The sequence below is a fragment of the Dipodomys ordii genome, unplaced genomic scaffold (genome assembly GCF_000151885.1).
Source record: "Dipodomys ordii isolate 6190 unplaced genomic scaffold, Dord_2.0 Scaffold3, whole genome shotgun sequence".
NCBI classification, from domain to species: Eukaryota; Metazoa; Chordata; class Mammalia; order Rodentia; family Heteromyidae; genus Dipodomys; species Dipodomys ordii.
Genome location: NW_012267219.1, coordinates 2,690,829 through 2,715,468, shown reverse-complemented (window position 1 = coordinate 2,715,468; position 24,640 = coordinate 2,690,829). Strand labels below are relative to the sequence as shown.

General features: G+C 49.1%; 2 protein-coding genes across 6 annotated transcripts; one reads left to right on the top strand and one right to left on the bottom strand.

Annotated features, from left to right (window-relative positions):
* Positions 1–301: 301 nt before the first annotated feature.
* Dctn2 (dynactin 2 (p50)) lies at positions 302–17,288 on the top strand. Of its 2 annotated transcripts, XM_013021594.1 has the most exons (15): positions 302–609; positions 1,537–1,605; positions 8,460–8,465; positions 12,485–12,581; positions 12,748–12,809; positions 13,149–13,247; positions 13,528–13,688; positions 13,876–14,023; positions 14,330–14,395; positions 14,608–14,646; positions 14,818–14,895; positions 14,983–15,054; positions 15,304–15,406; positions 15,562–15,653; positions 16,696–17,288. In XM_013021594.1, exons 1-15 carry the CDS (start codon positions 574–576, stop codon positions 16,780–16,782), a joined length of 1,215 nt encoding a protein of 404 aa, XP_012877048.1. In that variant the 5' UTR covers positions 302–573; the 3' UTR covers positions 16,783–17,288. The 2 variants fall into 2 exon arrangements, with proteins under 2 accessions (XP_012877048.1, XP_012877054.1); XM_013021600.1 differs by lacking the exon at positions 8,460–8,465 and having other exon boundaries at positions 16,696–17,140.
* Positions 17,289–17,290: 2 nt separating this feature from the next.
* Positions 17,291–24,560, bottom strand: Mbd6 (methyl-CpG binding domain protein 6). Of its 4 annotated transcripts, none has more exons than XM_013021568.1 (13): positions 24,381–24,560; positions 23,311–23,374; positions 22,991–23,127; positions 22,590–22,692; positions 22,290–22,452; positions 21,006–22,061; positions 20,211–20,872; positions 19,778–19,931; positions 19,459–19,628; positions 18,945–19,358; positions 18,791–18,858; positions 18,395–18,458; positions 17,291–18,254 (listed from the first exon to the last, which is right to left on the bottom strand). In XM_013021568.1, exons 3-13 carry the CDS (start codon positions 23,101–23,103, stop codon positions 18,180–18,182), a joined length of 3,042 nt encoding a protein of 1,013 aa, XP_012877022.1. In that variant the 5' UTR covers positions 23,104–23,127; positions 23,311–23,374; positions 24,381–24,560; the 3' UTR covers positions 17,291–18,179. The 4 variants fall into 4 exon arrangements, with proteins under 4 accessions (XP_012877022.1, XP_012877033.1, XP_012877040.1 ...); XM_013021579.1 differs by having other exon boundaries at positions 18,791–18,843; XM_013021586.1 differs by having other exon boundaries at positions 18,791–18,843; positions 18,945–19,355.
* Positions 24,561–24,640: the final 80 nt, after the last annotated feature.

Sequence of the window (24,640 nt, the reverse complement as noted above, 5' to 3'; positions counted from 1 at the left end):
TTAAATTTGAATTTAGTTAGGTGTCCAGTAATTTATGACACCCCCTAACTTGACAAGACAGCTTCACTTTTCATTTATTCAGGTGTCCAGTAATTTATGACACCCCTAACTTGACAAGACAGCTTCACTTTTCCATTCCATATACTAAATCCTACTGTTACTGTTTCTGAAGCCCTGGCTGTAACTAGCTGTGCAGTTTTATCTAATCAACCCCTGGAAATCCAAAACAGGAATAGCTCCTTAAAGTGCGTTATTGGCGTTCCCCGCCCAAGCTCCAGAGGACCAGGACTACGAATCCCACAATCCTAGGCAGCGTTTCCTCGCCATTACCTCATTCCCAGGCCTCGCTCTCACCAATCCTAGCTTCTCCAGGGGTGTGGTAGGCAGCTGTTCTCGCGAGTTTTGCTTTATCCCCCTCTGCTGTGCTACTCCTGTCGCGAGACTTCCTGCTCCTCCGCCGCTCCCTTTGCCGCCGCTTTAGCTGGGGACCCGGACCCATCCTCTCCCCTGCCCGATTCCACCAGCCCCGGCTCCACCGAGGCCCCGGTCCCCCAGCCCCGCCTCGCCGCCGCCATGGCGGACCCTAAATACGCCGACCTTCCCGGCATTGTGAGTACAGGGCCGGCCCTGGCTCCCCAGGGCCTCGCCCCCGACCTCCCAAGGACCCCCAACAGAAACCAACCCACGACCTCTCCTGCCTGCAGCCCCTCCTCCGCCCCGCGGGTTCCCGCCGCTCTTCTCCAACCGGCGGCTGCACCTTCCGGACTCCTCTGACCCGACTGGGCCGGGCCGGGCCGGGCCGTGGGACCGTGCACCAGGCCCCCTTTCCGGCAGTCGCCGGTTTCAGGGCCTAGAAATCAATGGTCTCCGGATGCTTGCCACTTGTGCCCGAATGTTTCTGCCATCCGTGACAACACCGCCCCTGCAGTCCCACATCTCCCCACCGGGGCTTCCCATCCCTGCCCTAGACATACCAGGCCACTTAGTGATGGCCTTCATCCTGCCAAGGAAGAGGTTACTGTTGCAGAATCCTTGTGCCAGATGGGGAACTGTGTCCTTTAGGGGAGCCCGTGTCTGCCCGTCTCCCCCCGCCCAGCCCCTTGCAGAAGTTGATCCTATACTGCTTTTGTGCTGCTTGGCTGCATTCTCAGGTGGGGGTTGGGGCCCAGGACCTTGGGAACTAAGGTCCTGAGTCACTCTCAACCCTTGAACCAGGGGAGTGGTTACAGGGCATAATTTGAGGAGTCACCTACTTCTGACAAGATTATTACCAAGAAGCACCCCTTCCAGGTTTAGCGTAACATTTTTGTTTTCACACTCACCTTTTACCATCAGGTCTCAGTTTGTACCTGCTGTCATCCCCACCCCACTGAGACATGGGAGGTGACCCGCTGTTCTCAGGGCGGGTGGAGAAGAAGGATCAGAGTCGTGGCATCACAGCCTGGCTTTTCTGTTAGCTTCTGCAAGTAGAGTGGGGTAAGGGGTCTGGGTGCATGCTAGGTAGTAAGGTTGGGTGCTCACTGATTCTACCTGCAGGCCAGGAACGAGCCAGATGTTTATGAAACCAGCGACCTACCTGAGGATGATCAAGCAGAGTTTGATGCGGTAAGACTATGTGCTGCCTCAGGATGCCTCTGGACTCTGACCTCCCTCCCTTCCCCCTGATAGATGGTTCCCTATTCCAGAGAGCCACAGCAATAAGTGGGTATGGCAGCCTCAGCCTGGGTGGTATATAGATTGCAGAGCTTGTAAAGGCCCTGCTGGGCTTGCAGCCACAATGAGCAATGCCAGGAAAGTCAGGTCAGTGGAATCATAACAATAAGACTTGTTTGCAAAGCCCTGATTCTTGGACCTTTTAAGTAAAATGAAACAGCTCAAAAAATTTAATCTGGGGGTAATGGTTTAGGCCCCTGGGTTCTAATCCATGGCATTGAATCATAAAACAACACTAATACCTTTGCTTAAAAAATAGGCCTTCTCCTCAGCACATATAAGCAAAAAGAAAAAAGCTGGCAGTGGCGCTGTGGCTCAAGCGGTAGAGCACTAACCTTGAGCTGAGGGACAGCGCCCAGGCCCAGAGTTCAGGCCCCACAACCAGATCCCCCCCACAAAAAAATAGGCCCCCCATTTTATATAGTATTTTTACTCAATACATGTTCATTAGTATCCTACCAGAAACTAAATTTGGAAATATGGAAGGAGATACTAAGTCATATGACTGTTTAATATCCATTAGGCAACAAGTATGAAAATGATTTGGAGACTTTAGAAAGATAAGGGTCCTAGTCAGATTAAACCAAATATGAAGACAAACATGAAGTTTTCATATCAGCACAGGAGAGATGATGTTAGCACTTTCAGATCCAGGAAGGAATTCTCTGTGGACTTGTTCTTTTTGTAGTGCTGGTATTGTGTTTGAACTTAGAGCTTTGTGCTTGCTAGGCAGGGGTTCTGCTATTTGAGTCAAACACCCAGCCTGAGTTTTTCTTTCAGTACTGAGATTTGAACTCAGGGCCTAATGCTTGCTAGGCAGTCAACTTCACCACTTGAGCCATGCCCCTGCCCTATTTTTAGCCATATTTTATGTCCATATTTTGGACATATTTTAACCATGAGAAGCATTAGCTATTTTGAGTAGGTTCATTCTGTCCTCAATTTTTGTCTAGTACAAAAAAGAGATGTTCTTGTTCTCAAGGAGCCCCAGAATAATGAGAGGATTAGGCTACATTTAGGAAACAGGGAAGAGAAAGGATATATACAGGTAATGTAAGTAAGAAAAGAGTGAAAAAATGAAAGTGCCATTATAGTCAAAGGTCTTTCAGTATCTCTTATGTGCTGTGTTTAGTTTTCTTATTTCTAAATACAGCTAGGCTGGGGTCGCTTTGATGCTGTGAGATCTCAGTGAAAGTGTGATCAGAAGTCATGGGAACATTCTTAGTATGCAGGCCTAGTAAGTGTGGCTGTAAGTCCTGTGGCCATGTCTGTGGGGCTGGTCAGTTCTAAGGAATGTTGGCTGCTGGCTTTTGTAACGTATGGCTTGGTGTACTCACTTATTCCTTTTTTGATTCCCCATGTGGAAGTGCTTCTTACATTGTGGGGAACACTTCCCCTGTGCCTTCTCAGTGGTGTGTTCCTTGTGGCTTCTGTACTTGCTGGCATGTTAGTCTGTCCTCCAAGCTTGAGTATATGGAGATAACGAAGATGCTATCATTGCCCAAGGACCTGAGTACTCACCTGTCACTCCAAGAGTTATCTTAGCTGCCTCTGTTCTCATGAGGTAGGAGTATATAAGGTATATATTCCTTGTATTATCTGTATTACCACAGTTCAGAGACTGGTCAGCTCACACCACAGCCTCTGCTTATAAAATAACAAGCCTTCAGGAGGGAGATAATGAATAGAACTCTGTCCCTTTGGGCTGGGAAGGTGGCTCAGTGGTAGAGCACTTGCCTTGCATGCTCGAGGCCCTGGGTTCGATTCTTCAGCACCACATAAGCAAAAAGAAAAAAGCCGGAAGTGGCGCTGTGGCTCAAGTGGTAGAGCGCTAGCCTTGAGCAGAAGAGCTGAGGGACAGCGCCCAGGCCCAGAGTTCAGGCCCCACGACCGGACCCAAAAAAAAAAAAAAAAGAACTCTATCCCTTTGTCACTGACAAATCCAAATGGATAGTATCACAGCAGTTACCTTTTCAAACCAAAATGGCTCTCACTTGAGCTTTCTACTACTATTAAGGTAGTGAGATAGTTCTGAATAAAAAGGTGTCCATTGTAGACCCCGAAGAATCTGAATATATAGCTTTGATTAGCTGTTTTCCCCCACTGAGCCTGAGCTACCCTTTTTAGTAGCAACTAGTAGGGCGACTGATGGGGAGAGGACACCCTGAGCGTTCCCTGTAGCGTCTTGTTCAGGATACCAGTGTAAAAGTACGTGGGAACTGGATGGTAAATGCAGAGGGAGTTGACTTGCCCCCATCACTGAGGCTCAGCTGGTTGTCCATAGGGAGCAATGAATGGGGTTGGGAGACCTTCAGCTGCCTCAGAAATCCTGAGGGCTGAGATGTTTCCTGACATCAGCTAATGTCTCTGTCCCTCTGGGCCTCAGGAAGGTAGCTTTCAGGAAGTCAGCTGATTAATGGTTCTGCTGCTGCTCTTAATACTGATGTAAATATGCAGCTTGAGGAGCAGTGAGCTGTATGCTTCGCCAACACAGAAACACTGTGTCCATGAGGCCTGGATTGTCCCCGGGAGCTTTTTTCCTCACCTACTACCCAAGTCCTATTATAAGTGACAGTGTGTGCCACCACTCTAGTAGCTGAACTATGAAGTTTTGAGCCTTATCTTAAAGCTTGGCAACAGCTTTCTTAGTCTCCAGAATATTTTCAACTTTAATTTTATTAGGTTTTTTTTTTTTTTTTCAGTTGTGAGGCTTGAACTCTGGCCTGGGCATTCTCCCTGAGCTCTTCAGCTCAAGGCGAGCGCTCTACCGTGTAAGCCACAGCACCACTTCTGGTTTTCTGAGTGATTATTGGAAATAAGAGTCTCATGGACTTTCCTACCCGGGCTAGCTTTGAATCATGATCTAGGATTACAGGCATGAGCCACCAGTGCCCTGGTAATTTTATTAGCTTTTTGTTAAATAAATAATACGTGCACAGACTGGGCTGGGAAGGTGGCTCAGTGGTAGAGTGCTTGCCTTGCCTGCATGAGGCCCTGGGTTCCATTCCTCAGCACCACATAAGCAGGAAAAGCTGGAAATGGCACTGTGGCTCAAGTGGTAGAGTGCTAGCCTTGAGCTGAAGAGCTGAGGAACAGCGTACAGGCCCAGAGTTCAGGCCCCACAACCAAAAAAAAAAAAAAAACATGCACAAAAATGAAAAAAAATTCCAGGCTGGATAGTGAATTAGTCTTTCACAACTTGTAGAGGGCTCTAGATTGATAATTTAAAGAAATGTCAAGTAGGACCATTAGCCTCCTTCCTTTGATTTTTCCACTGTGTGTAAAAAAAAAATGATACTAAAGGAAGTAATAACCTTTAGTGTCCCTCAGAGATCTTAATTGCTAGTTTAACTGAAATATAAAAGTCTTATGATTCCCATAATGGGAAGGATAGGGCAGGAAAGTATCCTGTGAATTATTTCATTTTACTATAGATGATCTAGTTTCCCTCCTATCCTTTTAAAGTTTTTAGGGTTTGGGTGGTAGTGCACACCTGTAATCCTAGTTACTTTGGAGGTATAGATTAGAAGGTTTAAGATCAGCTTGGGCAAAAAAGTTAGTTATACTCCATCATAATGAAGGAGCTGGGTGAAATAATGTATGTTTGTGATCCCAGACAAGCAGGAGGATTATGATATGAGGCTGGCCCAAGCAAAAGTGAGACCCTATGTGAAAAAAATAAAGCAAAAGGGGCTGGAGGTATGACTCAAGTGGTATAGTGCCTGCCTAATGAGCACAAAGCCTCCCAGTTCAAACCCCAATACTCCCCCACCAAAAAAAAGTACCCCAAACAGATGAACAAGAAGAAGACTATTTTAAAACAGGACTGGGTCAGATACACAGGCTAGCAGCTTTTTTCAATCTAGGAAGATCTCTGCATTTCAGACCCTCCCATGTTGATTAGGGCGATAGTCATTTTAGAGTGTTCTCTTAAAATGTCTTGTTGAGAAAGCTAATTTCCAAATGGAGTGTCCTCCCCTGGGTCCACAGCCTGCGTTGGGTCAGTGAGCCATTCTGCTCATGGCTTTTGAGCTGCTTTGGCAAGAGCAGTAAATAAAACCTCACTAAAAACAGGACTTAGTCTTCCTGTATAGCATAGCTATTCCCAATGCTGTGTAAAAGGCAGAAATTTCCTAAGCCATAGTTTGGTGGGGCCCTGACAAAGATACCCCCTCAGCCTGAGAGGAGAAAAGATACGTTCTCTTCCTTACAATGTAGAATGCCGTAGTGTATGCTTGATTGTGTTCATTGACTGTTGGCACTCTTGAACTTACACGAGTTTTTCCTAATGCTTCCCCATCCTCCCTCCTCACCACCTTGCCTGGACACTAGTTTGCACAAGTAAGACCATTCAATGCTTCTTCTCTGCATGTTTTTGTTCATCTTCCATTTTGCATGCAATGCTCAGCCCACTGTGCAGTGTTGTAGCTAATCGTTTTAAATTCCAATGAATCCCTAGCTGGGTCACTGCTGGCCTGCTGGCCTTACATTTAAAGATCATTAATCAAGATTTAGAAACACTACTATGACTCACAAATCATTGTCTCTTCCTCTTGTGAGGTCTGCAGAGTAAAACTGTCCAATAGAGGAGGGACCTAGAAACATGGAGGGTATGAATGCTCTTAAACATGAGGCATTTAGGGGCTAGATTTGGAAAGGGGACTAAAATTTAAAGAGATTTTTGTGGACTGGATTTGAACTGTTTTAGACAGAGAACAAAGAGGCAGAAAACAAGTCCTCTTTTTAGTTGTATTATCCCTGGAAACAAGTTCATTTTGGTACTCTCATGCTAAGCCTTTAGAGAAAAGTAAAAGGGAGGAGGGTAAGGAGTTGTTCTCTGTACAATTTTAAAATAAGTTGTGTTATTTGTGCTTTTATTAGTTTGTTTCTGAACTCCTCCTTTAGAAATGGATAAATGATCAGCATTATGTTGATCCATCCTGGACAGTTTTATTTTACAGCTCTCTCCATCTTCTTTGTCATCATGGTTCTGAAGTCCCTTGGCTGCAGTGTTGGTGTGGAGCCTGAGTGGGCTCAGAGAAGACAGTGGCCACCTTCCCTGTCTTATTTAGAAACTCAGGTCTTGACTTCTGAGGCTCAACCACTTAGACAAATAGCCCTGGGGAGTCTTGGAACCCTTTAATGAGGGAATGGGAGTCAGGTGTCATGTAAACTGGTACTTGGGATCAGTATACTTGGAATCTTCCAGACAGGAACAGTGATATGCCTCCATGGTTGCTATTACTCCTCTATAGTACAGGAGTTATGCTTCAAATCTCATCATCCTTCCTCAGTCCACTCAGGACGCACCTGGAAGTGGTATATACTATTTGCAAACTAATATAGTACTTTCTTTTTCCTTTTTTTGACCTTTCCATTTTGCCCATTCCTATTGGTTTGAACTTGAGTTTATGTCCATTGTCCTACTATTTCCTTGAGTTTCTACCATGTTAGTTTTAGCTTAGGGAGACCAGTTGAAGAATTGTACCTGTGCTTCTCTTGTGTGTTTGCATGCATGCACCCATGAGTGCTTATGCTCATTGTATCAGAGAGATCCTAGGCTAGACCACAGGACCTGGAGAGCCACCTTACTCTGGGCTAAAAAAGAAGCCTTCGCTAAACTGGATCCTGAGATTGGCCAGGAAATGGAAAAGTTGATGGTCAGGAGTATCTAGCTAAAATTTCAAAGTAGGAAGCACTAGTCTTTTCTCCACCATGGGTTGTCACATGCATCCTCAGTCCTTGACCCTCCCATCTCCATCAGCAGAGTTTCTGGAAATGTAGTAATATCTTGCCTGATTATAAGAGCCTTAACTCTGACATGGATTAAAATAAGGCCTCTGAAATACTCTCACTTTTTCCCATGTCTGTCCTCCAGCTTGTGTGGATCTTGGGGGATTGAAGAAATATTTTGTACTTAGGCTGGAACCCTGGGCTCTTTGTGCTAGTGCATTATGGCAGAATCATTTTGCCTCACTTAGAGCTCCAGAGTGAGTTACTAACTACTTAGGGTGGGTACAAACACCCCAGACTACTTGAGAGACCAGATTTTTTCCTCCCTCTCTTCTAGTAGCAGGAAATAAAGAGTAAGGCTGCAATTTGGTACTTTATCCAAGCTCACCATTAGTACCTGACATGTCTTATTCGGCCTAACCAAAGTCATATGAGACTATTCATAGGAGGATCTTCCTAGTGACTTCATTTTGCCATCTTAAGTACCCAAGTTTTCACTAGGTAAACCTAGAAATAGGAAGGTTTAGATCATAACTAGTAAGGGAAACTCCGTTGAGGATTATGAATCCTTGATCAGCTACAGGTTCTCAGAATCTCCACATCATGTGCTTCATATTCTGCCATTTCTACAGCTTCCCTCCCCCCTTAGCCTTCTCTCAGTGCACTTTCCTGTTCCATGCCACCAGCTTGTAACATCTAACTCCTAGTTCTTAGGTGATCCTAAATTGCTTTTGCTAATGGCAAAGCTTCATGACATCCTCACCACCAGAAAGGAAAGGGTCTCATAGTTTTTCTCTTGGAGCATCTGATGGCCCCCGCTAAAATTTCTTGGCCCCTAAATTTTACTAGGCTCCCCTGGGACCCTGTGGTGCAGTGTGTTTGAAGACTGTCATGTAGTGCATGTGACAATATGCTAATAACAATTTTGTCTTTTTTTTCCCCTCCCTCATCCCCATTTCCCCACTCCCTTTCCTTTTAACTCTTGACTCTCTCACCTCTGGGGAACCCACAAGGAGCTGGTAAGAAGCCTGACCTTTCATCTGCTTTGTAATGGGGTGTACTGTGATGGGCAGTTGTTTCTCTGTCCCTCCCTTTTGTCCCCCTCACCCTTCTGTCTCTACTAAATCTTTCATTTTCCTAGTCAGTCCCGCACCCAGCTGACAACCTTTTCCTATCTCACAAATCACTATAATGACACATCTCCCAGCCCATGCCTCAGATTTTTGAGACACTGTTGGAGTAGATGCTGGAGGACTGCTCACCTGAGTCCTCAAGGCCACAGCCTCAGCAAGGCTCCAAGAGGATGCCACCATTGGCAGCCCTCCTGGCCAGGTCATGCTCCTACGGCAGGAAACAGTGGAGTGAAAATATTGTTCATTCCTGACTGTTGAGAGGTGCTCAGGCTTACCTTCTTTGTGTTGACCCATTTTTTATTCCCTCTTTTTCTATTTAGGAACGTGAGAGTAGGCTCTCATCTGCATAACACCCACCCATAATGAGGGTGTTTTTTGTTGTTGTTTTTTGGTGATTCTAGAGGTCAAACCCAGGGTTTTGAGCATGCTAGGCCAGTGCTCTACTACTGAGCAACCCCTCTTCCTTCCTCTCTCTCTCCCTCCCTCTCTCCCTCCCTTGCTTCCTTCCTTCCTTCCTTGCTTGCTTCCTTCCTTCTTTCTTACCTTGTGGTGATACTGGGACATAACTCAGGGCCTTGTACTTAACTAAGCAGGCACTGTACCACTTGAACTATTCCAGCCCCAATTGATGGTTTTTTCCTTCCAATACTGGAGTTGAATTCAGGCCTTACATTTTTTTTATTCTGGCTTTAGTAAAGCTATATCTAGCCCTACATTCCTCTCTTTCTCTTCCCCTCCTTCCCCCCTCCCCTTTTTTTTTGTCAGTCATGGGGTTTGAACTCTGGGCCTGGGTGCTGTCCCTCAGCTCTTCCGCTCAAGGCTACGCTCTACCACTTGAGCCACAGCACCACTCCCAGTTTTCTGGTGGTTAATTGGAGATAAGAGTCTCACAGAACACAGACATTTTTGCCCGGGCTGGCTTTGAACCGCTATCCTCAGATCTCAGCCTCCTACGTAGCTAGGATTACAGGCTTGAGCCACCAGTGCCTGGCTCTTTCCACCCCCCCCCCCCCAGTAGCTAGGATTATAGGCGTGAGCCACTAGCACATGGCCCATTCCTTTTTTAAGAGGATTTTTTTTTCTTGTGCCAGTCTTGGGGTTTGAATTCAGGGCCTGGGTACTGTCCTTGAGCTTTTGTGCTTATGGCTAGTGCTCTACCACTTAAGCCACAGTTCCAATTCTGGCTTTTTTGTTGGTTAATTGCCTGAGCTGGCCTCAAACCATAATCCTCAGATCTTAGCCTCCTGAGTAGCTAGGATTATAGGCAGGAGCCACCAGCCCTTGGCTTTAAGAAGATTTTTTTTTTTTTTAAGAATTTCTAGGGCTGGGAAGGTGGCTCAGTGGTAGAGCGCTTGCATGAGGCCCTGGGTTCGATTCCTCAGCACCACATAAGCAAAAAGAAAAAAGCCAGAAGTGGCACTGCAGCTCAAGCAGTAGAGCGCTAGCCTTGAGCTGAAGAGCTGAGGGACAGCGCCCAGGCCCAGAGTTCAGGCCCCATGACCAGACCAAAAAGAATTTCTAGACTGGGGACATGGCTCAAATGATAGAACACTTGCCTAGCAAGTACCACAGACTCTGAGTTCAGTCTCAAGCACTACAAAATAAATATGTAGCTAAATAAATAGATATACAAGTAGGAATTTTTGGGAGAAAGCAATACTAGGTTTTAAACTAAGGGCCTTACTTAGCAGGTGCTCTGACACTGAGCCATGCCTCCAGTCCTCCCCCCTTTTGCACTGGTTATTTTAAGATTTTGACTCTTACCCTGATAAGGGCCTGGACCATCTATTTTGTACTTCCAGTCATAGCTGGAATGATAGGTGTATACCACCACATCCAGCTTCTTTCACTGAGATGAAGACTCATATTCCCCTCCCTAGGTTGGCCTGGAACTGTGGTCCTCTCAATCTCAGACTCCCACATAGCTGGGGTGATAGGTATATATCACTAAACTCAGCTACTTGTTAGTTGAGAAAGGGACTCATGGGAATGTTTGGGCTGGTCTTAGACCACGATCTGATCTCAGCCTCCTTAGTAGCTAGGCTTATAGGCATGAACCATGGATACAAAGCTAATTCTATCTATCTATCTATCTATCTATCTATCTATCTATCTATCTATCTATCTATCTATCTATATTTTTAGACAAAGTCTCATTCTGTAGTTCAGATTGGCCTCAAATTCCTGATTCTTCTACTTCTTAACAGGTGCTGGTATTAGAGGCTTGAGCCTGGCTATGGAAAGGAATTTATCTCCTTGGCCTTGGAAGGAGTTTTCATAGGGAGAGGTAGCATATGCTTAAAGGTCAATTTAAAGAGAAGGTAGTTGTCTCTCCTGAGCCTGAGTCCTTCTCGGTTTGTGGAGACTAGAGACCTTGTAGCTATTTAACCAGTTGGTACCCTGTCTATAGCACTTCAGAGGTTAAAGAAACATTTGGAACACAAATGTCTCTTCCCCCAGGACTTACATATGGAACATTGAGCCCCTTTATTTTTTCTTGCTGTACAGCTCCTGCCTTTCTGCCCAGCAGTTTCCTGAAATCCTCCTTGGTGGAGATCCAAGTTGATAATTTCTCCTTACCCTTCTCTCTGCTTATCTTTAGGGCTGCCTCCCACACTTGATTCCTTCTCTGACTAAGAGTAGAGGAAAAGGACAGAACCTCTCCATGTTCTCCTATTTCCCTTCCCTGCTTCCCACATAGCACACACAGGCAGAGGTTTTTCCTGGTGCTGATTAGAATTGTCTTGTAGCTGGCCTCAGCCTAGAACACTTAAGTCAGTACCTAAAAGGTAGACTCAGAGATTTTTTCAAGAAATAATTTTTAAACAATTCTAATGTGCAGCCAGGGTTGAGAACCATTTTCCTGGATAGAGAGTAAACTCATCTTGCCTTCTGTGGAGGGAGATGTTACCCTCAACAGAACAGCACTTTTTGCCCTCTTAGCCCTTCCTTCAGTACCCCAATGGGAGCTCTCAAAGGTTCTGACAGTTGGAGGAGGGATGTGATGGTGTAATTATTGGAATCTGAAGAACAAGTTGATGTCTAGTAAGGAGAGAATCTCTACTTCAGTTTCTAGGGTACCTTCTCTTTTATTCTCTTTTTTTCTGTGTCTCTTACTATGACACAGCCTGGGTTCAGCCAAGAGTTCAGGGAAAAAGAGCCCAAATCATGCTTCTCTGTGAAGAGGTGCTCTATTTCAAGACTTACATGTGGCCTCTGCCAAGGTACTCCTGACAAGCAGCTATTGTTTATGTTTATTAAAAAGTGTCACTTAGAAAGTGATCCAGTGAGCCCTTGCCTTTTTTTTTTTTTCCTACGCCTTGAACTGGCTGATCCCATGGCAGCCTGAAAACTAGGCTCTAGTCAGGCCCCTGCCAGCTCTAAGATAGGAGCTCTAAGAGCTCCTATCTTACCTTATGCAGGTTTAAATTTTTACTGTTCACCCTTACAGAGTTATTGGCCTATCTGCCTTTCTTCTGTCCTCCAGCAAGGATGGGAGGTCAGCTTTAAAATGGACTTGCCCAGCTGGCAAGGAGATGTTCTTTTGGGAGGGAGAGGTTAAGAGAGGTCACGTTGATTTCTTGCCCTGAGTGCATGGTGTGTGCCAGATAACTGGGAAGGGGGAGGGGAGGCTTATGTACAGAGTGGGTGGGGAGGGAGGTTATGCTGCCACTGTTCCTAGCTGAATCAGGGTGTTAATATTTATACAACTGAGGCTCCAAATTTACCAGGAAGTTTCTATTTCCTAGGTTGAGCCTGCATTGACAGCTTGGAATGAAGCTGCCCTTCTTTCCCCTTGGAAAAGTAGGGCCCAGTTTTCTAGTCGTTTTAGGGGATTTGTGGGATAGAGGAAATGCTAGGGTAGGAATGAGTCTGCCCTTGACCTGAACTACTTATTCCTGCAGGAGGAGCTGACAAGCACAAGTGTGGAGCACATTATTGTCAATCCCAACGCTGCCTATGACAAATTCAAGGACAAGAGAGTGGGGACAAAGGGTCTTGGTAAGACTGAGCTGGAAGTTGGATAGGGTAATCCTGAAATGCATACATGAAAACTAGCTTCCTGTCCTCAAGTCTTAGTTACTTTTGCTTTGGTGGAGCCCTCACTTGAGCCTATGACTGCTGTGACCTAGATCAAGCCCTCAGTGCCATCTTCTTGTCTTGGCAGATTTCTCAGATCGTATTGGAAAAACCAAGAGGACAGGATATGAATCTGGAGATTATGAGATGGTTTGTTTTGCGTCTTTTGCTGGGAATGGGATGGTGATTGATGCTGTCTAATAGGCGTATGGCTAGAAGAGCAAGAGGTCTAGTCAGAGTCTCAGTTTCTCTCGTTTAGTTTCCTGCAGAGCCCAGCAAGACACATTTGACAACATTCTGCCCTTTCCAGTCACTCTTCTCTGCTGTTTGTTCTGGAGTTTTTGTGCCACTGGCCTTCTTCATTTCTTCTGTACTAGGATGTTAGATATAGTAATTTAAGAGTTAAGCCTAGGGTTGAGGGGGAAAAAAATCTTGAGGCTACCTGTGATTGGAAATGTTCCATCACCTTTTGTACTTCTTGCTCTCTAGCTTGGAGAAGGTCTGGGAGTGAAGGAGACACCTCAGCAAAAGTACCAACGACTGCTACATGAAGTCCAAGAGCTGACAACTGAAGTTGAGAAAATTAAGGTAACTCTACATACACTCTCCTCTCTATCTCTGCTGTGGTTTTTATGTAGCAGATTTGCTCCCAGCAGGAAGAGAATGATTCCTTAAGCCAGTGGATAAAGGCACTGAGGTTTCCAGAGTTTGGGAATGCATGCTCTTCTATCTTTAGGGGTACTAGATGGGCAGTCTACAGTGCTAAGAACGATTGCAGTAACTTCCAGCCACAACTGTCCTTTAAAGGTATCAGTCCTTTCCTTTTTTCCTTGATTCATTTTTGCCACCCTCACTGTCCACTGTCAAGACAACAGTGAAGGAGTCCGCCACTGAGGAGAAGCTGACCCCGGTGGTGCTGGCTAAACAGCTGACAGCCCTGAAGCAACAGCTGGTTGCTTCCCACCTGGAAAAGCTGCTGGGACCAGATGCTGCGATCAATCTCACTGACCCTGATGGAGCTCTTGCTAAGTAGGTGCTCTGCTTATTAGAAAATCATTGCTGACTGGAGCTATGGAGGAACATAGCAAGCTTCTGCCAGTGATACTAAGGGGAAAGATGGCCTAGCTTTTCTCTGATGTGGACTGTGGGACAAAAGAGGGAGTGACTGGCCCTCATCCTTTGGGTTATGATAGAATTATTTGGTCTTCTAACCCAGGCGCCTACTGCTGCAGCTGGAAGCAACTAAGAACAGCAAAGGGATTTCAGGGGGAAAGACTGCCAGTGGAATACCTTCAGATAGCAACCTTGTCACTTATGAACTACATTCTCGGCCTGAGCAGGACAAGTTCTCTCAAGCTGCCAAAGTATGTATGTAGTACATATGTAATGTTGATTGAGTTTGGGAAAGACCTCAAGATTCTGCTGCCTTCATCTGGATAGTCAGACCTGGGGAGAGGGTGCTGTAGTCTTTTGGGTTCCTCTTAGTGTTTCATTCTCCATGTTTTCCTTGTCATCTTCTCTCATTTGGGATTTTAAGGTTGTGGCTAGGGATGTGTTCCAGGGGAAGGAGTCCCTGTGGCTGGGATGTAGAATGGAAAAGAGCAGCATCTTATTCCTCACCTTGTAACAACAGAGGTACGTGGAAAATCTCACCTCCTTTCTCACCCTAGGTTGCAGAACTTGAGAAGCGCCTGACAGAGCTGGAGGCAACTGTACGCTGTGATCAGGATGCTCAGGTCAGGTGCTTTCCTGTACTAAGTCTGAGCCTCAGATCCTACATCCTGAAATCTAAACCCCACAAAATTCCTAAGCCTGGGAGGAGTCAGGAAGGGGGTCAGTTTCTAGGATCATTCAATGGGTGTCCAGCTAGAACAAGAAAAAAGGAGAGAAGATGGTAATCATCTGGAGATAGGAAGACCACTAACTTCCTTCCTCCTGTTCCTACCAGAATCCCCTTTCTGCAGGTCTACAGGGAGCCTGTCTTATGGTGAGTGTGGAAGGAAACTGGAGTGGTTGGATTACAGAGGGGCTATTGGGATTGGATTTATTTGGAGAATTACTTTTTGGATCTATAGCTATACATTAGTGAAATATGAAGGGCTTTTTCCTAGTCTGATCTTTTCCCTTTGGTGACACGTGTCCCAATGCATACACTTAGGAAACTGTAGAGCTGTTGCAGGCAAAGGTGAGCGCTCTGGACCTTGCAGTTTTGGACCAAGTAGAGGCTCGGCTACAGGTATTAAGTGGAGTGAAAATTGGATTCTGGGTAGCTTGGAACATTGAAACCCCTGGATGTCCTATAAACTTTTAAATCTGTTTTCAGAGTGTCCTTGGAAAGGTGAATGAAATCGCCAAGCATAAAGCCTCTGTGGAGGATGCAGATACACAAAGCAAGGTCAGGAAGACAACTTCCCCATCTTCACACTTTTTCTGCTTCCTTGGGTTTTCCCTCTGAGTAGTAATACCAAGCATGAGAACACACTGGATACTCAGGCCTTAATAGCTCATAAGCTCTGTCAGCTCAGAAAGTCAAGGCAATGTTTCCCCCTCTTCCCTCTTGATCCTTTCCCCAGTGAAGTAGCAGTCAGTGAATTCTTGACTGGCCACCACAGCCATCCCATTAGGCCCTGTCATGTTCTTCCAGGTACACCAACTATATGAAACCATCCAGCGCTGGAGCCCCATTGCCTCCACCCTTCCTGAGCTGGTGCAGAGACTTGTTACCATCAAGCAGCTTCATGAGCAAGGTGTGAGGCCAGCTACCAGGAGGGCCAAGAATTGAAAAGTGGGCCCCTATCACTTTTCAGCCTTTTGGCTAAGATCAAGTGCAAAAATCTGGGTCCCTTTTGTTCTTTTCCCGCCCCTCGAGTCTTGTCTCAACCATTCCTTTCTTCTTTTGTAGCCATGCAGTTTGGTCAGCTTCTGACACACTTGGATACCACCCAGCAGATGATTGCTAGTTCTCTCAAGGATAATACCACCCTCTTGACCCAGGTGTGTGCCTCTTTTTGCTCTGCTATCACTTTTCCCCAGGACTTTCAAACTAGGTTCTCTAACACCACCTCACAGGAGAGATGTAGCACAGTATTATAGTAGGGGCTTAGTTTGAATTCCCATACTGTTTTTCTATAGTTATAGGACCTTTAGTGTCACCATCTTCCATCTTCATCTAAACTCCCTGTTAAAAGGATTAGGAGAAATTTTGAGCCTTGGTGCACATGATTTTCCTCAAAAGCATTTTTCCTCTCATCTCTGTATGGCTTTACCCTCCCTGGGGTTCTCATCCAGGTGCTTCTGAGCACAAAATTGGGATTTTTGAAAGCAGGAGCTCCAGGGCCTAACATGCTTCTCCTACTTCCTTTCTGAACCTATGCTTCATTCCTTCAGCAATGCCCTGCATATAGCAAGTGCTCAGTTTCTGAATGAGGCACTGTTCTTGGTGTTGGGAGGTACGTTGAAAGTCAAGAGACAAACACTAAAACCAATAGCTGAGCATGATGGCCCAAGCCTGTAATCATAGCTCCTCAGGAAGTGGAGTTCAGATCTTGGTTCCAGGCCAGTCTGGACAAAAAGCTCACAAGGTGCCATCGTAACCAAAAACTCTACATAGGGTAGCATGTCCATGTTATTCCAGCTTCTGGGAAGTATAATGGCTGGGCACAGTGGGGCATACCTGTCACCTGTGACAAGGGGAAGCGTAAGAGGATCGCAGGCCAGTCATAAAGACCCTACCTTGAAAATAAAGTGATGCAAAATGGGCTGGAGTGGTAGAACACCTGCCTAGCAAGCAGGAGGCCCCAGTGTCACAAAAACAAAAACTGATATAGGTGAACAGTTCTCTAGTCAGGATGAGGACTGGAAGTTGGACAGTTCCTGAGCTAGGTCCAGGGTATTCCAGAGTTTGGAAACTGCTGCCAACAAACATCTGTTTTCCCCACCCTCCCCACCAGGCCCTCTTTTAAGGGAATCTCTTCTAGATGGTCCTTTCCCTCGTAGGCTCGACCTGACAGATGAAAACATTTCTACCCCTTTGTAGGTACAGACAACCATGCGTGAAAACCTGGCCACAGTTGAGGGGAACTTTGCCAGCATTGATGAGCGGATGAAGAAGCTAGGAAAGTGAGCACCTTTGGGAGGTGGAAAACAGGGGTAACCCATGCCTTTCTGAACACTGTTAACAACTTATATAGGGTTTTCCCTTCATTGTAACTCACAGCCCTATCCCATTTGGCACTGGAGGCAAGGGTTCTTGCATGTGGGGTTCACACCCCTCCCTTGATGAACACAGAGTGATAGCTGGGGCGCATTAAACGTGGTCTCCCCTCAGGCCCAGGGATGAGGACATGGGCCCAGTTTATGCTGGCTCACATCTTCTAATACTGCTTTGCCTGGGGGAGGATTGGGTCCTTTCCTCCCAACAGTTTCTGTGGCTGACTGTAATATTATACAACTTTCTGACCATTAAATGCTGTTGTACTCTGTGTGGCCTCTGCTGTTTCTCAGGGAAGAGGCAGCACTGAGACACAGACATACAAGTCTAATAGTCTAAGCCACTACTACAAGAGACAGATTTCAGCTGTAACTTGTTCTTACTAGAGAACTAAATAAAAAAATAAGTACAGAGCCAGAGCCAGAGTTTCAAAATATTCTCATCTGTTAAATTAAGAGTGTCTCCCATAGAAAAGCAGTGGAGGCCCCACAGGGCAAGTACAAAACAGAATTAAAACTCCCAAGGGTCTTGTCTTTACAAAAGAAAAGGCAGGAGGCAGCCCCTGGACAGCTGGTCATGCTGGCCGCTCCGGTTGGACCACGTTGCATAATCTTCAGTCGCATCATCACAACGTCTCTGAGCGTTTTGATGGGAGGAGAAGGGGCAGTGTAGTGTGTATGGGAGGAGAGGCCCAAAGGGCTCTCTTTGCCCCCTTACCCCCTTTTATATCCCAGAGGAAAGCCGGAGGCTACACCTTGAAATGAGGCTATGTGTTTCAAACCTGGGGACAAGGGTAAGAGGGGAATCTGTGCTTTGAGCAACCTGAGCCAGAGGCAGAGGGGTGTTGAAGGGGTGAGGGGAAGATGCATGATGCTTATTGCTTTGTACCTTTCACTGGGAAGGAGGGCAGCAGCCAACAGTAGCTCACAGGTTTGTAAACTGAGCCTGCTGGCTTTAAGAAGGGAGGCAATGAAGTCGAATTAAATATAAAAGAGTCATTTGTGCAAAAATAACTTAAACAAATAAAAGACCTGGGAAAGGGGTGTTCCCCTTAGCGCCTGATGGGGAGAGGGCCATATACCACCCCCCCAGGCCTTTTCAGTGACATGGCTTTGGGGGGAGGGGGTGAGCTTCCCTACCCCCTGCAATGGCTCAGGATGGGATTGTAGGGGAAGGAGTTGCATTTGTGCTCTGAGTGGGGAGTAGTGCCCCCACCCACTGTCCACAGGTGCACGTGGCTGGCAGGGGCTCCCAAGGCTCAGCACTCAGCTCTCCCCAATCAGGGTCAGATCCAGCTCCAGGTAGGGCTGCTATGGGGCCAGTTTCCTCCTCTTGTTTTTGGCAGGACGTCCAGGGCGGGCCCGGGGAGGCAGAGGGACAGCCGCCTACATGTGAGCAGAAGTTGAAAGTTGCATTCAGTCAGCTAGATAGAAGGAAGTCTTATTTATCCCCCCTCCCTCTAACCTATCCTTCCTCTTGCCTCATCCGTTATATACCCACCCACCCCACCCAAACACACACTTACTCGGGTTGTAGGGCTGGGTTCCAGGGTAACGTCCTGGCGGGAGCTATTGCTATTCCGGGTAGGGCTGCAATAAGGGGCACAGATGATCAGGAACACTCCCCAAGCACCATGTGAATTTCAGAAGGCTGGGTGGGAAGCTTTCTACATTTGGATAGTAAAGGTATAATATCTTTACTCATATTCAATAAATAAGTGCCCTTCTTGAAAACCAAGCCACTATTTGAGCTGTGGTATGGCTCAATAATAGAGCATTTGGCTAGCATATGCAGGGCCCTGGGTATGATGCCCAGCACCACAAAAACAAAATAATGAAAACCAAGCCACAATGCAGACATTTCTATAATCCCAACAAGAATTAAGCAAAGGCCAATATAATAGGGGTAAGCCTACACTCACTTGTATTTTCTTCTCCGGCCACGACGAGACTTTCTGACTATTCCCAGGGGCACCTGAGAAAAGACGGACTGTTCATGTGAAAAGTGAGGAAAAGGTACCAGATTTCAGCTCTCCTTCAGAGCCTCTCACCCCAGACCTCCATTACTGCACTCACCTTAAGGTCCTCAGAATGGGGTCCAGGAGGGGGTGGATCCTTGGGCTCAGCACCCCCTTCAGCCAGCTCCCCATTATGCTGCCAGTGGTGGGTTCTTGGGGACCGTTCCATTTGTCCATTGAAGCCACCACGTGTCCCCCACTTGAGGGCCAGTCGGCCAGGCTCTCGCCGGCTGCCAGGCTTTCGGCCCCGGCCTGGCCTGGCCTCACCATTAATGCCCCTAAGTCCCCCTCCTCCCCTCCGGCCCCGTTTCCCTGACCCCCTCCCAGTGAGCAGCTCAGACACTGGGGGGTCGGGAGAACCGTGGGGTGGGGCTAAGGCACTGAGGGGAGGCCGGGCAGGCTCTGGTTCAAGGGCTGAAGTGGGGCTCTCAGAGGGCAGACAAGGGGCTTCTGACTGCTCTGGAGGGATCTGCTGGCAAAAAATAAGACCTGTTAATCTCAAATACAGCCTGCCATTCTGTAACACAGAAAGCCTTAAATACCTCCACACAAATCCCCACTCATGCCCTTACCTGGAGACTCTGTAGCAGGCAGGCTAAGGGACTAGACGCCTCTGAGAGAGGTGGAGGAGCTCCCCCCCCAGGGAGGAGCTGCAGCCCCAACTGACCAGAGAGAAGAGGGCCAGGAGGCTGCAACAGGCTGGGGAGGGTTCCAGGGCTGCTGGTCAGTGAGGACAGGTCACCTGTTGAGGAATCAGTCAGGAGTCTCCCCCAGACAAACCAATTAGACCCTCTTTAGGCTTTACCCAGTGGGCAGAGACTTTCTTCCCAATTCAGCCTCTGCTCCCAATTTTTACTATTTCTCTTTCACACCAGAATTCTTCAGACTTACCCAGCAGGCTGGCACTCAGCAGAGGGCTAAGGAGTTGGGGGGGTCTCCCTGAGTTGGAGGGGGCCTTGCCCAGAGAGGAGGCCCCCGGGTCAGTAGTTGCCGTGGTGACACTGGAGGTAGGTGGTCCAGGTTGGGGGGCACTCAGGACACAGGGCTAAGGAAAAAAGATGGTTATAACATTTACTTGGGTAATAGGTTTGATGTAGTTCACAAACAATCCAACCAAATCTCAAGTGAGGTAGGCCATGCTTACTAAATACAGACTGTTCTTATAGCCATCCTACCCCCAGCCAAGATAAGCCCTCCCCAGAGGCCCTGAGGAAGAGCTCAAGCATGAATCTGAAAGGCTAGTCTGAAACGTGGAACAGGATTCCTAATTCCCACACTCCTGATTCCACCTTTTCCTGTCCCACCCCAACACCCCCATCCTCACCTGGGTGGGTGTCCCCGAGGGGGGATCCAGGCTGGCAGCCAGCAGCGCAGAATTTAAAGCTATGAGGGTAGGGGGGGCTGAAAGCGGGGGGAAAAGTAGAGGGGGCAGGTCTCCTAAACCTGAAAATGGCTCCCCACTTGGGCCCCCAGCTCCCTCTGCGGATCCCTCCCCATCCCCAGCTGTGGGGCCCAGGGCCAACAGGGGCAGAAAAGAGGCAAGAAGGTTGCTAGGAGGGGCAGAAGGTGGGGGGAGGAGGTCTGAGGGTGGTGGTGAAAGCAAAGATGCGACTAAAAGGGAAGGCCCTTCAGGCTCGCCAGGGGCTAGGGGTGGGCCAGGTCCCCCCGGTGGGGGTAGTAGGGGTTCAGGGGGTGGTTGTCCTCCTCCGCCAGCCAGCACACCAAATAAACTGTGGCTGAGTAATGGAGAAGGTGGAGGCTGCCCTAGACTCAAAGGAAGAGGCAAGGCCCCCAGCATCCCCGGGAAGCCAGCTCCACTCAGCGCCAAGCCCTGCTCAGGGCTGGGGAAAGGGAAAGCTTCCCCACCAGCCAAGGGAGGCAGAGGGCAGGCTGGGCCTGCCCCCATGCCCAGCCCGTCAGATGGGCTTTGAAGCACAGGGCTAGGGACTATGGGGGCTTTGGAGGCAGCTGGTGGGGCAGGGGCACCTGTAAAAGAAGAGAGAGATTCCGTTCCAAGGAGGCCCCCAAACCACCAAAGCACTCTCTATGCTTCCCCCCCAAGTCCCTCGCTGCCTCCATCCCACCAGGCTGAGGAAGTGCTCTTTTAAGACTCACATACCTGGCACACTGCTGAGGCTGCCACTGGTGGTCCCAGGCAAGGAGGGCTGGATGGGGTGCCTGGGCTGGGGAGGGCTCCCTGAGGAGAGGGTGGGGGGAGGAGGAAGGTGTGCATCTGACCCCAAAAGGTTAAAGCTTCCATCAGATTGGGAAGGGCCAGGCGTAGGGAGTCCCAGCAGGGACAGCACAGAAGGAAGAATGGGTTGGGATGGCTCTGGAAGAGGAGGAAAGGGCTGGGGCACAGGAGCGGGGGCACGAGGACGGCTCCGTCTAGGAGTTTGAGGGCATCCCCCTTCTAGCAACCTCAAGACAGTTGGGGGCCGGCGGGGACGACGCTGAGAGGGACGAGGTGACAAGGAATGGGAAGCTGAGGGCGCCTGGGCACGGGGCCTTCGGCCCTGTAAAGTGCTGGGAGGGGGTGGCGGGGGATGCTGTGCCTTGGCCGCTGCAGAAAGTAGGCTGCTAGCAAGGAAAGGGGGTGCCCCAGGCCCCTCCACCGTGGGGGCCCCTCCCAGAGGTCCCAGGACCAGGGGCAGGTGCATAGTGGCTGAAGACACTGGTGGCTGAGTGGCAGGACCAGGGGGGCCAGGAGGGCCAGAGAGATTATTGCTCGGGGGCAGGGGAGGGGGTGTTAAGGCATCACTACAGTGGAAGAGAGGAGGGTCTGAAGGTGGTGAGGAGGAGGCATGAGGGGCTGGAGGAGAGGCTAGGTCAGAGGGCACCAGGCTGGAGCGGAGAGCTCCCCAGCTGTATGAGGGGGCATTGAGGCTGATAGCAGGTGGAGGAGGTGGGGCTGGAGAGGGGGCATTGCCCCTTGGGAGGAAACAGGGGCTGCTGCCGCTACCCCCAGAAGGGACTGGGTCTGGAAGCCTTGGGGGTGAGAAGAGTCCCCCAGGGCCTGCTAAAGGGGGAAAGGCCTGGGGAACTGAGGGTGGTTCTTGGGGAAGGGAGCCAGGACCCCCATTAAGTGGAGTTGTAGGAGGAACTCGACAGGGAGGACGGGTAGAGGGAGGCCCTGGGGACACAGTGTGGAACATTTGGGGGCTTGCTCCCTCTCCTGCAATAAATGAGAAACAAAAGGTCAGCCTGCAGGTCCCCCCTCCACTTCCAAGTACTTTATCTTTTCCAATCCTACTTCCCACAATTTCACAACCTTTCTGTCCCTTCCTCTCACCAAGTAGCTCCCCACCAGACACATTTCTTTGTCCCTCTAACAGCTCTTCCACCACCACCACCTTCCAGGCCCTCAGGCTTCCCTCAGTGTGCTGTAAAGTAGAAAACTCACCAGGAGAAGAGTGTGAGCAGGTGGTCTCCATGCTGCGATACAGAGTTGCCATGGCAACAGCTTTCCGCCGGTGGTTGCACAGCTTGGTCATGTCCTCCTCTGATGCTGGCCCCACCCCAGCCCCACCCTGGGTCACCGGGGCCAAAGGGTCAAAGTTGAAAACCTGCACGGTAGAAGGCATAGGTAGAGACCCTGAGGGGTAGCATCCGTGTGCCCAGCTACTATGGGCAGTGATTTACATTAAGTCTTTTGGTTTATCTCTGTACTCTCTGGCACCTCCCCCCCCACCATGATTCTGACCTTGGGGACATTGAGTGGACATTCCAGACCACACTTGCAGGTCCCATCGCTGAGGAGGTAGCTCCGGGTTTGCTCCAAGGAAGACAGCTCTGTGCCACTTGGGCTGTGAGGGGACAGGGTCAGAGGGTATGGGGTTAGTTGGCAGTGAAGCAGGAGATACTCTGTAAAGGAGAGTTCCTATGGCAAAGGCCTTCCCAGAAAGGGAAGACAGGAAGGATGTGAGAAGAAATAAAGAAGAGTCTTAAAGTACCAGTGATCTAGAGAGCAAAAAGCTGAGGAAGGAGGGGAACAGAGCAATAAGACCAGAGATGGAAGCCTTGAGAGCATAGGTAGGAGAAAGAAAAACAGGCAACTGAAAATCAACAAAGCTGATGGAACTTGGGAACTCTGAAGATTCATACCTGATATAGAGCACAACACCCTCTCGCACACAGCGCTGCCAGCCGATGGGGACAGATGTGGCCACAGGGCCCCCAGCTCTGTCTGCTCCACTGCTCTCATTGCCCCCATTCATTGTGTGTAATCAGCTCCCGCGTGCCTGATAACACAGACATCCATGTGGGTACTAGGATGATTAAATGAGGCTGGGTACCTGAGGGAGAGCTCTAGGAAAGCAAAGGTTGAGAGACCCGGAGAAACTTGGGAAGCCTCAGAGTTGCTAGGGGAACACCTTGGTGAGCTCAGGAGGAAGAGGAGTCCTCTGACACACCACCATGACTACCTGAACATCTCTGCAAACATTGTGGGGTCCAGTCTAAAGCCCGGGCCACCAGCTTAGCCCACACCTGTAACACAAGGAAAGAGAAGGGACTTTCAGGACTCTTCCTAGCTCGAGAGCCCCACAACGCAGGACACTCAAGGCAAAAGCCTTAATGTGAAACAAGTGCCTGTGAAGAACTCTGCTGCGTTTGTGACTACCCTTTCCAAGAAAGCCCAGTCCCTAGGGACCAGAGGGTCAGCACCTCAACTTCCAAGGACCACAAAATCATTGCCCAGTTTCTATACATATGAAGGGGACAATCCCCTTTGTCACATTACAGACAGAAGACTTCAACTGAGGCTGTGCACAAATTCCCATAATGCTAGGCCAACTAGGAAGTTTCCTAGTGTCAAGCCCCTGCTGTCCCCTCCCCCAAGGAAGATCATATAAAAAGTACAGATTACTCCATAGGTCAGCAAGCAGTTGCCCAACTGCCTGCTAGCGTGGTACCAAGAAAAATCCTCCCTCTGTCCATTCTATCAACCACTGATCTAGTTCATTTGGGACTTAAGAGGTAAGAATCACAGCTCCTCTTCTCCCAGGGTCCTGAGAAGCTCTAGAGTCTTCTCCTCAAGCCCAAGGCTAGGGGACTCAGAACCTCCTATCCCACTCGCTTCCAATTAGAAACCAGAGACCTTTCTCTCTGATGTGGGACGTCCCTGAAACCTGCAAATGCCCTTCCCACCTCACCATCGCTTCCACCCCACACTGACGGCTTCCAAACTTTCCCTCTCATAGCAAGGCGCCCTGTCACCCAGACTGCTTCCCTTAGCTTGGGGAGGAGGGGAAGGCGCACGAAGTAGGAAGGAACTTGGGGAGAAGGCGGGCGGAGGGTGGGCGAAGCACTGAAGGAAGGGAGGTGAGGAAGGCAGAAGTCAGGCAGTGAGAGAGAAACGGCGGGGGCAGGTGAGGGCGGGGGAGTGGGTTGGGGCCGAGGAAAGGGGCCGAGAGGACGCGGAGGGGGCAGAGGGTAGAGACTGCAGGGGAGGAGGGGGAGGGGAGGGGCGGGGGGGGCCGGGCCCCGCACTCACCGCGGCCCATGGTTCGGCCGGCCCCGCCCTGCGCAGTCGCGGCCCAGAGGGTGAGTGGGAGGGGGGGTGGGAGGAGGGTCGGTGAAGCCCGAGCCTCCGGTACGGCCCCGGCCGGTCCTAGCAGGAAGCACCGCCGCCGCCGCGGATCACCGAGCGGCCTCCCGCGCATGCGCCATGGGGGCCAGGGGCAGCCCTGGGGATTCCGTTCCCAGAAGGCACCGCGCAGGCTGCCGCCACCGCCGCCGTCGCTGCCGCCGCCA

Coding starts and splice junctions, on each gene's coding strand:
- Dctn2 (XM_013021594.1), top strand. CDS start 574: ATGGCGGACCCTAAATACGCCGACCTTCCCGGCATT. Junction 13,248..13,527: donor CTGAAGTTGAGAAAATTAAG/GTAACTCTACAT, acceptor TCCACTGTCAAG/ACAACAGTGAAGGAGTCCGC. Junction 14,024..14,329: donor AGTTCTCTCAAGCTGCCAAA/GTATGTATGTAG, acceptor TTCTCACCCTAG/GTTGCAGAACTTGAGAAGCG.
- Mbd6 (XM_013021568.1), bottom strand. CDS start 23,103: ATGAATGGGGGCAATGAGAGCAGTGGAGCAGACAGAGCTGGGGGCCCT. Junction 22,453..22,589: donor GTCCACTCAATGTCCCCAAG/GTCAGAATCATG, acceptor TCTACCGTGCAG/GTTTTCAACTTTGACCCTTT. Junction 22,062..22,289: donor CTGCTCACACTCTTCTCCTG/GTGAGTTTTCTA, acceptor CATTTATTGCAG/GAGAGGGAGCAAGCCCCCAA.